The 14,427-nt window shown below is 43.6% G+C and overlaps 1 protein-coding gene across 1 annotated transcript in view; it reads left to right on the top strand.

Annotated features, from left to right (window-relative positions):
• Positions 1-14,008, top strand: part of LOC111865198 (ankyrin-3) — a 25,905-nt gene extending 11,897 nt beyond the window's left edge. Inside the window, exons 3-5 of the mRNA XM_023853039.2 lie at positions 9,176-9,583; positions 12,381-12,558; positions 13,881-14,008. Coding sequence (XP_023708807.1) covers positions 9,176-9,583; positions 12,381-12,551 — 579 coding nt within the window. The 3' untranslated portion in view covers positions 12,552-12,558; positions 13,881-14,008. The remainder of the gene's footprint in view (positions 1-9,175; positions 9,584-12,380; positions 12,559-13,880) is intronic.
• Positions 14,009-14,427: the final 419 nt, after the last annotated feature.

The raw sequence follows: 14,427 nt of genomic DNA, 5'->3' as shown, positions 1-14,427 counted from the left end.
CCCATAACAGAGGAATGACCCCAGACGAGCCTAAAATGACACTGGGTAAACCCTGAGAGTTTGGTTGACATCAAAAAGGTTATATCTTTTCCACTGAGCGCCCACACAAAGCGAAGTCAGCGCAAAATTGCAAAGAACCCACTTAGAAAATACATGTGTACCAGTACACTCTTGTTAGGAAAAAAAAAGAGTAAATTTGTCCCTGTGCCTAACTGATTAAACACTACGCCATGAAGACGTATGGGGGAGTGGATGTAAAGCTCCATCATTCTTGACCTCGGTACCAGATGAAGGTGAGTGGTAACCTTCACACCCCGGCCGCTTTAGCCCCAAGTATCCATTGGATAGGAGGCTGGGTGGGTCTCAGAACCGGTCTGCACTACGTGGAGAGGAGACACGTCTTGCTTCTGCGGAAATCGAACCCCGGCCGTCCTACCCGTCGCTATACCTACTAGGGATTTCTTCTCCACTCTTGCTAACATATGGATGATTCGTGTTTTCCGTCACGTGCCATCCCGTTTCTACGCAACGGCAACATTAGCAGACATGTGCAGAGTGCAAGCAGTAATGGAAACAAACCTAACCCAAGTAGCCAACACAGGAAATTACGTAACAAATGCAGACTGTCACACCGATACGAGGGGGACAGCGGCGTGATTGCATAACGTGTTGTACCAGCTGCAGGGCTAGACGTGCCCCGGACTTATGGCTCAACGGGTGTCCGTAATGGGGCCGAGTTCGTTATAACATGGGACGTATAGGGTTACTTTCCTGGAGCTCAGGGCCCCGACCAGTTTGTCAGTACGTTAACCCCTAACATGCTACAATTCTACACTTATTATACCATTAATAAACTGGCATCAAGTAACGGAGTATTAAACATTTCAGCTATTAACAAGAAGTTCTGGGAAGAACTGATCACCTACTTTCCTGTGAATGTATACGGATCACACATAAAACGACGCGTTCAGCAGTTCTTCTCAGAATTAGCATTAAAATGCAAACTAGCGTTCAAGGTCGGTATGCCCAAAGAATGTAACCATCAGCAACTCCAACCCCTCGAATTATTGTGCTTTAAAAGTCCTTATGAGATGTCAATGTAACTCTGCTTCTCAACGTGAGAACTGTTTAATTCAACGGTTCGAAACTTTCATATTCACGAATCGCTAAGATAGCAGCGGATTTTCTGGGGATAGATGCCCCAGCAACAGGCGTGACCAGAGTGGTTTAAACGTCTGTTGTACTGCGATGTGGAAAGCAAATGGAAAAACTACCACATTATCACTTTTCCTGGATAGTCTCTTTCCAAAAACAGAGATACCATGTATACGAGATGTTTCCTCTGGAGACAAACAAACCGGAGGGGCAGATAGAAGTGCCCAAAAGACGAGGAAGAAGACCGAAGAAGATATTTTAATTGAAGGAGAAAGCTTGAGATCGTATTAAGTGGAGGAACTGTTGGAAGAACTGTCTTGGAAGAACTGGAACTGTCTTTTGGAAGAGACTGTGGACCTGTCGTCTGACAGATTACTGATCAATCAATCAATCAGATGCCCCATCCTCCGGTCTAGATTACTGAGATTAACGGCCGTGGGGATCCGTTGCGCTGACCACGCGACACCCTCCGCCCGTAAAAGTAGGCACTAACTTCACTGTCGCTCGGTCGGTATAGTTCGCCTACGGACTACAGGCCAAGGAGTTTTTTATATCCCCGGTCCTCGCGGGTTCAAGTCCCAATGAGGTCATTGGAATTTTTTCAAATTGACCTAATCCTTCCAGCCGCACTATGGCCCTGGGGTTGACTCAGCCTCTAACAGAAATGAGTACCAGGAATTAAATAAATAATTTTCCTGGGGAGTAAAGCGCGGGCGGCGCGTAAGGCTGACAACCTTACCGCCATCTTTGAACCGATTGTCTAGAAAATGTGGGAGCCTCAACGTCTCACAACCCTATGGGCCTTCATGGCCTCTTACAGGGATCGCTTTACTTTTTTTATATCCCCGGCCCGTCTCACTTTGCGAGGTAACACCTCTTCTTTCTCTTATTACGTTTATCTCATTCATGAGTTTTCCATCGTAATCTGTTCTCACTGTTCCCACCTTCCATACAGGAGTCAAGGCGTGTTTTCCACTCACATGTATGTCTCCCTGTTACAGGTGATATTCTAAATATATAATTACTGCATCACTAGCACGTCGAAACATATTTAAAGAAAATTATAAAAACATAGAATAGTATATACCTTATAATCACCCACACTGAACACTACAAGCTACGCACCGATAATATATCAAATTATTTTGACTTGTTTGCGTATCCGTTTTCTAGGATCCCTGTTCTTATTTTCCCTGACTGCGCCTCCCCATTTCTGAGAGATGCGGCGACCGACCTCTGAACTCTGTCCTCTCCATTCCACCTAGCATATCATTAACATCGAAGAAGGGGGAGGGGAAATGCAAGATGACGCAACTTCCTTCTTAATGCTTGCTTACTTAGCGTTCCACCCTCAAGATGGAGGCAGTACATTCCTCTGAAAGTTGGCGAACTTTACGGGTCTATACGATGCAAAATTCCAGAAGGCAGAACTTCATAATNTATACTTTTTCTTCAACCCTGAAGATGGGGGCGATACGTTCCTCCGAAACGTCGGTTAACACCACATATACACGGCGCCAAATCCCAGAAGACTGCTTTCTTCATAATAATAGTTACGAGAACCTCAAATACAACAAAGATCTATTTCATCAGATCAATAGGAAGTTCTGGAAAATGCTTAGGCACCTGCTGTCCTTTGAATGTTTCCATCTGCACTGTATAGAGGAGTCACGTGGAATTAGTTCTCTATGCAATCAAATCATCACGGTGCTGCATGAGACTGCGGTAACACAGTGCGTCAACAGAACTTAGCACACTGGGTAAACGTAAGGTAAAGTTTCCCCTGTGCTTAAGTATTCAAGGTGTATCGGGGAGTGGATGTATAGATCCATATTTTCTTGACCTCGGCACTAACTAGAGGGAAATGGTCAGCTTCACACCCCTGCCGCTTTACCCCTGAGGAAATAGCCCCCAGTACCCATTGGATAGGAGGCTCGGTGGACCCCACAGCCGGTCTGGACCACGTCGAGAAGATAAAATTCTTAACCCTACCGGGACTTAAACTCCGGTCATTCAGCCCGTAGCCAGTCGCTATATCCTGGCAAGCACACTCGATAGTTGTAGACAATCAATTAGGCCGATATGTTAACTGCCAGCAAGAGCCTCTATCGTCAGTTGTCATGAATGATCCTTCGAAGAGTGTCTTGAAACCTGTATTTTAAGTTTTCAATGCTAGATGTTATAATTGGACGGAGTATACAAAGTGAAGCCTCTGCTAAGGTAATAACCATACATACCGATGTTTTGTGTACACCTACATGGAAACTGCTATGGATTCTTGCGTACCTGAATTCTTCCACACATAACCTCAACATTTCGAAATGTCACGATATGTTTATTACTGATGTTAGATAACCATAAGATAACAAGGTTGGGTAACTTAAAATTTCAGGATGTTCATACCAAATTTGGTAGAAACATATCAGTTTATTCTGGGTGAAAACGTAGCCTCATAGTCCGATATTTCCTTCAATGTTTTTGAACGAAATGGCGTGACAACGTTTTGTTTCGCGTGTTAGGTTTGCAGTTCTTAAACTTCGAGACCACTGGAATGATGCAAGTACAATTAATTACTTTTTCGTTATTTCTAATTGGACACTTGAAATCCGATGTCACTGTTCCATCTAGACTCAGCACAAACTTTCGGAAGTTGTTCGATTCTCTGGAGTAATATTTACTTCGCTGCATTCTCAAGGCTGTGCTAACAAACCTACACATTTGATGTTTTACTTCCCACCTTCGTCAGTGGCCATCAACCAGAACATAAGAGAAGCAACATTAATAATGGGTAAGGAAAAGGCAAAATTATCCCTCGACTTTATTAATTTAACAATACTCGATGAATATGTACTGAGGAACAGAGGTATAGCTCCAACATTATTAATCTTGGCACTATTTAGATGGAGCCAATTGTAAAAACAAACAAAAAACAAACTCCGTGGCTTGAGTCCNTATTAATCTTGGCACTATTTAGATGGAGCCAATTGTAAAAACAAACTCCGTGGCTTGAGTCAGCAAGCTAATTATACCAACCGAGCTACCGCCGCTTATCAGCGAAATTAGTGTCAATTTTAGCGGATGGAGAGTGTCGCGTGGTCAGCGCAACGGATCCCCACGGCCGTTAATCTCGGTTTTCTAGGCCGGAACCGCTGTTTCCTTGAAATAGCTCCTCAATTATCCTCACGAGGCTAAGTGGACCCCGTTCCAGGCCCACTACAAACAATTACAGCTACAATTAAATAATTGGTACTATAACTTTCAAAAGAAATGTTAATAATATTGCGTTCGTTGTGGCATGTAAACACGTGAGTTTCCTTTGGACATGATGACTGTTGCATGCTGGTGACACAGATTACAGGTTTAGTCGCGCCTTAGGTATGTACGTTTGTCTGTATGTGTTTAGCGTCTTTCGTTGCCATTCTTCAGCCTCGTGGACTGCTCCAAGCGAAATGTCCTCTCCATTTGCGTGCCATGTAAGATTAAATAACATGAACACAAAGAAGGATCTGTTCCAAAGCTCTGAACTCTTCAGCAGGAAATTCCAATTCAAGAAACGTGGGACCAACGAAAATCACACATAAAAGCATTGTCAAATAGCATAAGTAAATATTTATGCCAAAAACACAACCTGTTATACTATACTTTGATCATTTTTGTCAAGAAAACACACAAAGCACGTTGGTGCATCTGTGAAATTCTATGCTTCTATTTAGTAGGTATTGTCATGTGATAGACTATATACGGTCTTTGGATTGATGACCGGATATTTGTATACTTTGATACAGTGCGTGACTACACATTACAGTTCACTATTACACACATTAAATCTTCTCAGTATGTTATAATCTTTATTAGCTGTTGCCTGATAGCGACTTTCAACGGCGGACATTCCTCTTACTCTGGGTTCCCGAACTGTCCCCTGCCTCAGCTACCAGCTTCTAACAGCAACAGCTCACAAGGACTGAACCCCAACGGTTATCTAACTAACTCAACAACCAACTCACTCTTCACTCATTAACTACAACTCCCAACTTGTCCCGCTTATAATATCTCGGCACGGACCGCGTAGAAAACACCGATTCCCTTTACTGTTGTGTCCTCTTGTCGTGGAAACATGCTTATTTTCGGAGTCATTACTTAGAAACGGCTGTTGTATAGTTGCTTTTTTCGTGGCTGTTACCTAGCAATGGATCTACATGCCACGGTAGCTTCAGGCGCACGTCTTCAAACAGAGCACGACTCCCTCCTTCCAAACTCTTACTCGTTCATTAAGCATTATCATCTCCCCGTCTAATGAAGTTTTCTCAACCTATACGGTTTAAAATCATTCACTCACTCATGGAGCCGTGCCCTTCTTGAGAAGCCGTCAATTATGCAGCTACTCAAGAATTTCCCAACATTTTATGGAAACAGAAGATTCATTACCGTGCTCACAAGAGCCCTCCACTGGTCCCTATCCTGAACCAGACAAATCCAGTCCATACCATCGCACCCTATCTCTCTAAGATGCGTTTTATTATTGTCCACCCACCTATGTCTTGGTCTTCCTAGTGGTCTCTTCCCGTCTGGCTTTCCCACCAATATCCTATATGCGTTTCTCATCTCCCCATTCGTGCTACATGCCATTCCCATCTCATCTTCCTTGACTTGATCATTCTAAATATACTTGGAGAAGCATACAAGTTATAAATCTCCTCATTATGCAGTTTTTTCCAATCTCCCATAATTTAATCTCTATTCGGTCCAAATATTCTCCTCATCACCCTGTTCTCAAACATCCTCAGTCTATGTATACAGTTGAAAATGCCCTCGAAGAACATAAAAGTCATAACTTTGAGTAATTAAGAACACTGTTCAATATAAACAGTTTTCAAGTTTGGAATCAGTGACACGTGTCAACAATGGACACATATTCAGTTAAGAAATATGGTAAATGATATGCTGTTTATTTACTGTAAATGTTGACTGTACTTTTGCCTCTTGTGCTAACTATGAAGGGCACTCAGTTGATCCAGAAAGTCAATTTTAAGCTACTGTAATTGCATGCCTTTACGAACGAGCTGTTTCTTGTTAACAGCCTAATTGATGTTTTTTTCCAACATAAAAATGGAAGCATAAATGCGTCTTTGATCTATGCTGACACTTTCAATTCCTCGATATACGATGCGGCATCAGAGCTATTACTGGGGCAGGAACTCAACAATTGTTATGATAGACTTCAACAAAAAATGCGACGGCTACTCATCAGCTGCCTTTCTTTAACAATACACAATTATTAAACTATAAACTAAGGTCAATGAGTTATAATGTCTATCAACGGTAACGCTTCGTTTCACATAATATATTGAAGACAATATAAAAACGTGTAAATATACACAAATTCGACAATAGATCCTTATGAAAATCTTACGGTTTACATTAGTAGCCGGGATAGCTCAGTCAGCGACGGTGTACGTAATGAAAGGTCGGTATTCCAATTCCGGCAGGGGCAAGAGAGCTTTCTCTACCCCACAGGGTCCAGGCTGGTTCTGGGGCCCACCCAGCATCGTATATAATGTGTACTAAGGTTACTGTCCCTCCGGGGTAAAGCGGCCGGGGCGTGAAACTGACCATTCTCTTTCATCTAGTGCCGAGGTCAAGAATTGTGGAGCTATGCCTTCACTCCCCCGCATGTCCGCATGGCACGGACACAACTTTACGGTTTACATGTCTCCCTGTGATGTTACTCCTACGTACATCATAACCAAAGCAAATTTAAAACCGGATAAGTAAATTAAAAGTTATAAGAATTCTCAGTCCGGTATAGAAAACCGAAAATTAACGTCCGTGAGGATTCGTTGCGACACGCTCTATCCGCTAAAGTTGGCACTAACTTCGCCGACAAGCGGCGGTCGCTCGGACGGTATAGTTTTCTTGCGGACTAAAGCCACAGAGTTTATTTTTTGTCTGCTTATTAGCATTCTCAGTGGTATGTTTGAGATTCTCACAACGATGACTGTGAGGAGTACGAGCTTGTGGGTTGTAACGCCGTACATTCTGGCAGAAGCCCCCCCCCCCAGTGATTCAGGATAACTCATCTCCTCCGTCTTCAGAGTTGAAAGGTAAGGAAATTAAGAAGGCGACAAACTGCTGGATTCCGTTCGGCATTTTTTGCGACTGTGTATATGAATGTGATATGTTCCCCCGCAAAGTCCACGGAACTGCACGGCGTCACGGCTCACCGATATTCGTTTTAGCGTGTTGTAGCACCTGTCAGAATCTAGTCCAGTCTAGCTTAATTACGTGTTCATTTACGCAAGAATTAGTTTTTGTAGAGTCAAGTAAATATGAATCAACCGATATTACGCAACTTTATATTCTCTTGCTTCTCTTCAGACCACAACGGAAAGCCGAGATTAATGTTTGACTTTTCCTTTTCCTTGGCACTACAGCCCCAGTGGGCCTAGGCCTACCTCCGTGAACTTCTCCGTTCACTTCGGTTTTTCTAGATCTTACACATTCGGTAGGAGTCCTTGGGCGCGTGATCAGCTCGTCGCAACGCCTCTACCTGTATACAAACACAGAAAAACGCACACACACAAACTAAACATCCATGCCCTGAGTGGGATTCGAACCCACGATCCGGTTTCCAAGCGAACGAAGACAGTACATGCCTTAGACCGCTCGGCTACCGTGACCGGCTCAATGTTCGACATTACTGATGCATATTCCACAGATCCCGTGTTCAAATCTCGGCGGGAGAAAGCCTACCCTGACATGTTTCTCGTGAATCCTCTCAGTGCCTCCAGGCAAATTCCGGAACTAAAGCCTTAAAATAGGCCATGACCGTTTCTCTCCATGCCTTTTCCAATGTATCACTCATAATGCTACTATTCGACGAGGTAGTTAAAAGGCGTCTTTAAATGAATCAAGTATAGTCTTGAACCCAGTACTTTCTTCAACGTTTGGTGTCCCTGTACTTCAGACCCTGTTTTGTGTACGAAACGTTCCCCCCCCCCNGTCGTGTGTACGTCCGACCCTGGTTTTCGTGCTCACACCTCCCCCCCCCCCCCGGTGTGAGAGGAAAGCACTGGGTATAATTATAACAGCTAATTTTACTCACCGCCCCTCTGGTGTAATACCTTAACGTGATGGGAAAATTTATGGGTTTTGATCACCTGTAGGGCCATGTTAGCGGGGGCGTATATCCTGTTACCTTCTTCCCTGCTGGACAGGTCGAAGGGTAAGCCCAGAAGAAAGGTAACCATTAGTCATCCAGGTTAGAGTTTGGCGTGGGAATAACATCATTTCAGTAAACTGTAAAGGTAAAGCTATCCTTGTAACAGACCGTGGAGGCCCGCAGGGTTGTGAGGCTCCCACACCTTCTAGACAATCGACTCAGAGATGGAGGTGAGGTTGTCAGCCTTATGCTCCGGCGGCCCTTTACCCCCAGTAAGATTCCTGGTACTCATTTCTGTTAGAGGCTGAGTCGACCGCAGGGCCATAGTGCGGCTGGAAGGATTAGGTCAATTGAAAAAATTCAATGACCTCATCGGGAATCGAATTCGGAAAACTATGCATGTTGAAATACGTAATAAAAATTCCGAGTGGACAAAAGCTGAATTCAAAGGGAATGGGCATATATTGCAAAGGAGTTCAGGATTAAATTAAATTAAATTCGCTTAGTGGCGCGTGGAGTCCAACTGGGTCCACTCGGCACGGTGGCCACTGAGTGGCCTATTGTAGCCTGCCCCGGGTGATTATGATGTTGGAGAATTTGGAGGAATGAAGATTGGCAGGGGAAACGGAAGTACTAAGAGAAAACCTGCCCCAGCGCCACTTTGTCCACCACAAATCCCACTTGACCAGACCCGGGATCGAACCCGGGCCGCCGCGGTGGGAAGCCAGCGACTAACCACTTCAGCTATGGCGCGGCCTAAGGAGGTCAAGATTCTTGGAGGATCGTACAGTCAAAGGACAATTTAGTTTTATCCCTAATGAAACACACGGTGAGAATACGCAGAACATTTTTTGTTGGCAGGTCTTGTTGGACTGTGGTGCGGACCCCAGTTTACAGAACGACCGCGGTGAGACAGCTCTGCACGAGGCTCTAGAACGGGACGCGCCGGGAAGTTTCGACGCTGTGACGCTCCTGGCAAGCGCCGGCACTGACTTATCACGCTGCACGGCATACCGCGAAACGCCCCTGCACCTCGCAGCCCGCAAGAACCGCCCTTCAACCGTCGCGATGCTACTCAATAACGCCGCCCCTCCGAACGCTCAGGATCTTCGTGGGAACACGGCCCTGCACCTGGCGGCGGGCAAGGGTTACCACGAGGTGGTCTGCCTCCTGCTGGCGCGCCCCAACATAGAACTCAACGCCCCCAACAAGGAGGGGCTCACTCCCTTACACATCGCCGTCGAAAGCGGCTTCATTAAGGTTGTGCAGGTAAGTAAACTGGCCGCCACGAGACCTAAGGCATGAACATTCTTCGCTGGGATCGTGCGTTCGAGTCCCACTGATGATATAGATGTCTGTGTGCGCTGTTGTTGTAAGACGTCGAAGCTCCCACATTTTCTTGACAACTGGCCCACAGATGGCGATGAGTTTGTCAGCCTTACGCGCCGGCCGCCCTTTACCCCCCAGAAAGATTCCTGGTACTCATCTGTGATAGAGGCCCAGTCGACCCCATGGTCATAGTGCGGCTGGAAGGATTAGGCCAATTGAAAAATCCAGTGACATCGGGAGTTGAACCCGCGACCTTCCGACTTATAACATAGTGCCTCAGTATAATATCAAAGTGGACAAGGAGGCGAGTGACTTAGTCAATTCTGAACAGGAGGGACCGTTTGATTATCAGCAGGGCCCGGATTTTGATGACGTGTCGTCTATTTTTCCTTGTATCCTATGCGATGCTCTTAAATATATAAATCTTGGATATGAGCTGCTGGTTACAGAAATGTAAATTTTATAGGTAATTTTTTGTCATTTTTTTTTACATTTTAGGTTTAAGGTCATTTTTTCCATTTTGGGGGTAATTTTTTTGGTAAATTTTTGGACGATTAAGGGTATATCTTGTCATTTTTGGGTATTTTAGGGAATTTTTCTTCATATGTTTTCTGAAATGTGAATAACATGGAAGCGAAGTGTTCTTTCTTTTTTCCTTTAGGTCATTTTTCTGGATTTTCTCGATCATTTTATAGGTCATTTTTTTAATATTTACAGGTCATCAAACTCCGGGCCCTGCATATTACATTTTTTGGTCATATTTTAGGTCATTTTTCTGGATTTTTTCGGTCATTTTATAGGTCATTTTTTAACCATTTTCAGGTCATCAAAATCCGGGCCCTGATTATCAGTATAGTGTTCAGACGTAACACAGCTCCCATTGTATTACCCACACCCTCTTGCCGTGCTTCCCCTTATGCGCACACCAAGCTGTCAAGTGTAGAACACCCAACTGTAAGCCTGTTGTAAGAAACAAGGCGTTGCTTCCTGGATACAGGAAACTCAACGTCCGACGGCCCTGTTTCTCAACAGGAAGCGGTAATCGCTCTAATGGTGTGGTTTGGTTCTACAGCTAATACGTCACAGTGACTGTATATGGTACTGCATAAGAAACTTGACACATAGACTCGCACTGTGCTGCTCAGAATCGCGATATTTCCTACATAACCGGTTGTAATTCTTAACAGGATATACACCGTGATTCTAAATTATTGTCGGGGTGTCCGTGGATTACAAACGGAAACCCCGACAATAATTTAGAATCACCCTACAAAATTTTCGGATTTCTTGGTCATGGCCAAGTAGCCTTCAGTTTTGAACATTTAGGTCTGTATCTCCGACCAAGAGTTGATGGTTTGTTTATTAAAAATTTATTTTAAAAAATGCAACAGTTCACTTGCCAAGTGTAAATTTAATACTTTAAGCAGTAAATCAGTTTATACAACCAAATTCTGCGATAAAAATATCATCAGCAAATTTACATAAACACATACGTGGTAGGTTGAAGTCATACTTAACAAATGGACAGTTTTGGGGGCCTTATTCACTCAAGCAACATACTTAACTAACTACGGACATCCAGAAGCTAAGCCATGTTCCAAATTAGAAAGTTCAGAATTCCAATAATTAACAATAAATGAATATGCAAAATGTATACAATATTTCAAGCTGTTGTTTCATTCTGAGATTATAATTTTAATGGCTTGAAATTGACAAATCTTAAAGAAATAGTGCACCAGAATATTCACTGCATTCGTGTGGCTCGGGACCCTCGGTACGGTGGGATTGCTCTGGTCTGTGTAGTCATGCGCCAGCAGACCACTAAAACTGATGAAAATGAAGGAAATTTTTCTCCATTCGAACCGCCTCAGTGGTCTAGTGGTCAGAGTGGTCTAGCACAGCGAATATTAGCTTCCCAAAAAGGAATTTTCTCCATAGAATTGCTTGAAATCGAGTTTATAAACTAAAGAAAAGAAGCAATATTTAGAAGAATAATAAACCAATAAAGGTAAGATAAAGTTGTCCCTGTACTTAAGTACCAAACAAAGACGTATGGGGCAGTATAGCGTCAAGCGTTAACCTCGGTACTAGACGATGATGAGTGGTCAGCTTCATGCCTCTGACTGCCTTACCCCCAGGGAAATTGTCAATGTCCATTGAACAGAAGTTCGTTGGGTCTCAGAAGAGACCAGGACACTTACTTACTTACTCATGGAGCTGAGCCCTTCTGGAGGAGCCGCAAATTCTGCAGCTACTGAAGAACTTCCCAACATTTTATCGAACCCGAAAGTTCATTACCGTGTTCACAAGAGCCCTCCACTAGTCCCTATCCTGAGCCAGATCAATCCAATCCTATATATCTAAAATCCATTCTAATATTGTCCACCCACCTACACCTTGGTCTTCCCAGTGGTCTCTTTCTTTCTGGCTTTCCCACCAATATCCTATATGCATTCCTATTCTCCCCCATTCGTACTACATGCCCTGCCCATCTCATCCTCCTTCACTTGATCGTTCTAATTATACTTAGAGAAGAGTACAAGTTATGAAGCTAACGCTATGGAAAAGAAATCTGTCCCTGCCGGGAATCGAACACCGATTCCTAAGTCACCCATCCCGTAGCTTAGTCATTATAATTACGTCAGCCGTACTTAAGACAGGTTGTTGTCAAGAGGAGTCTTGTTGGCCCTCACCACTTTGATGTGCTGTAGCTGACATTATACATGTGTTAGTGCAGATGTTGCTGCAAGCAGAGGCATGCGATCTCACGGCGCGCACGAAGATGAGTCTCACCCCTCTGGACTTGGCACAGCAGGATTACAGGCGGCGCTCGCAGCCAGAGATGTCACGGGTCCTAACGCAGGAAATGGAACGCCGTCGATCGCACGGCGCCATCAGCCAGTGCTAAGCAGGAGGTAACTTCGCTTCTCTGACAGCACATTAACCATCTCACTGATAATCCTGAGTGTACCCACTGCTTTGGTTTCGTGTTTGCTACAAACTCCGTGGCATTAGTCCGCAAGCGAACTATACCGGCCGAGCGACCGCTGCTTGTCGGCGAAGTTAGTGCCAACTTTTGCGGATAGAGGGTGTCGCGTGGTCAGCGCAACGGATCCCCACGGCCGTTAATCTCGGTTTTCTAGACCGGAGCCGTTATATCCTTGAAATAGCTCCTCAGTTATCCTCACGAGGCTGAGTGGACCCCGTTCCAGATCCACTTAACTACCATAATACCATGACAAAATTACAGATCGTCATCGAACTCTCATTGTGAATTTCTCTTCAGTTCTTTGCCTTATTTAATCTATATTAGGCTCACATATTTTCGCTTCAGATTTAATCACACTGGGGCGTGAGTTGCAGCCAGGGAGTGAGATAAATCAGTCATCTGCACTGGATTTAGGAGGGGTTGAAAGAAAAATGAAAGTAAAAAAGAGAAGAAAATATATCAAAATATTCTGTCCTGGATATTCTAGGGCAATCAGTAAATGTAGTCATAAACAAATTTTATGATTGTTCCCTGCCCTGGAGGAAATCTGTGCCCTCAATTTAATCACCCTGACAATGTTATGTAAATAATACAGATCCTGTGTAAAATTTGAGGCTTTCACGGCGTTGACTATGAAGAAAGCAGTCTTCTGGGATTTGGCACCGTGTATATGTGGTGTTAACCGACGTTTCGGAGGAACGTATCGCCTCCATATTCAGGGTAGAAGAAAAAATATAAGAAATCTGCAAGCTAAGAGACCGTGAGAACCGATAAAAGCAGTCTGCTTTCTTCAATACAGATCCTCATTGCATATTTTATCCACACTCCTGTCATTTCCTCTCTCTTAGGTCCAAATATTCTCAACACCCTGTTAACAAAGTCCCTCAGTTTATTATCTGCCTTTATATTGAAGGCCACGTTCACTCCCATTTAGTGTAAGTAGAATTAGAGTTGCATGTCTTTTAATCTTAGGTTTTACATAGAACATGGAATGATAAGTTCTGAACTGAATAATAGCAAGCATTCTCAAATTTAATTCGCTTCCAATTCCACCATTAATATCATTTTTATTTAAATTAACATACTCATATCGTGGTATTAAAATAACTAATCTGAGTGAAGAAGAGGAATTGGATACAGAATTCTTGCAACTGTCTGGTGGTCCCCTTTGTGCTGTGTACAGTTTCCCTTCCCTTCCTCTCAGATAAGGTGGATTTATAAAATAACTTAATTGTTTCATGTTGCAAGTTCATCACCATCAGCTGCCCACATTGATGTGTCATCAGAAGGGAGACATCTTGCCTGGCAGGAAACTTTTTCACATAAATATGTTGTAAACAATATGACTTTAAATAAATGACATTTTTATTAAATTATTTTAATATTTTTGTGCCTAGAGCCCTGCTGTGAGGATATACGTATACTGCATACTGAATAGAGCGGTAATGAATACTCAGCACTAGATGAAACTGAGTGGTCAATTTCACGTTCTGGAAAAATTTACGCCCAGGATAGAAGTCCCAACCCACCTTGAGAGGAGGCCAAGTGGCTCCCAGCGCTGTCCTAAACATGGTGATTGTCGCTTAATTTCAATATTGAAATCTCTGGGTTATAAACTGTATTTGAAAATTCATAGGTTCGCTCCATAGCCTTCAGATGCTCTATAATAGTGAAGGTAAATGTAAAGTAAGAAGTTCATGGAGGTAGGCCTAGGCCCACTGGGGCTGTAGTGCCAAGGGTAAATGTAAAGCTATGCTTGTGCTTAATTAATTAAGTAGTATTCCATGAAGACTTA

Source organism: Cryptotermes secundus, unplaced genomic scaffold, assembly GCF_002891405.2.
Source record: "Cryptotermes secundus unplaced genomic scaffold, Csec_1.0 scaffold238, whole genome shotgun sequence".
NCBI lineage: Eukaryota > Metazoa > Arthropoda > Insecta > Blattodea > Kalotermitidae > Cryptotermes > Cryptotermes secundus.
The sequence above is the reverse complement of the archived record's forward strand: the minus strand, read 5'-3'. Positions and strand labels throughout refer to the sequence as shown.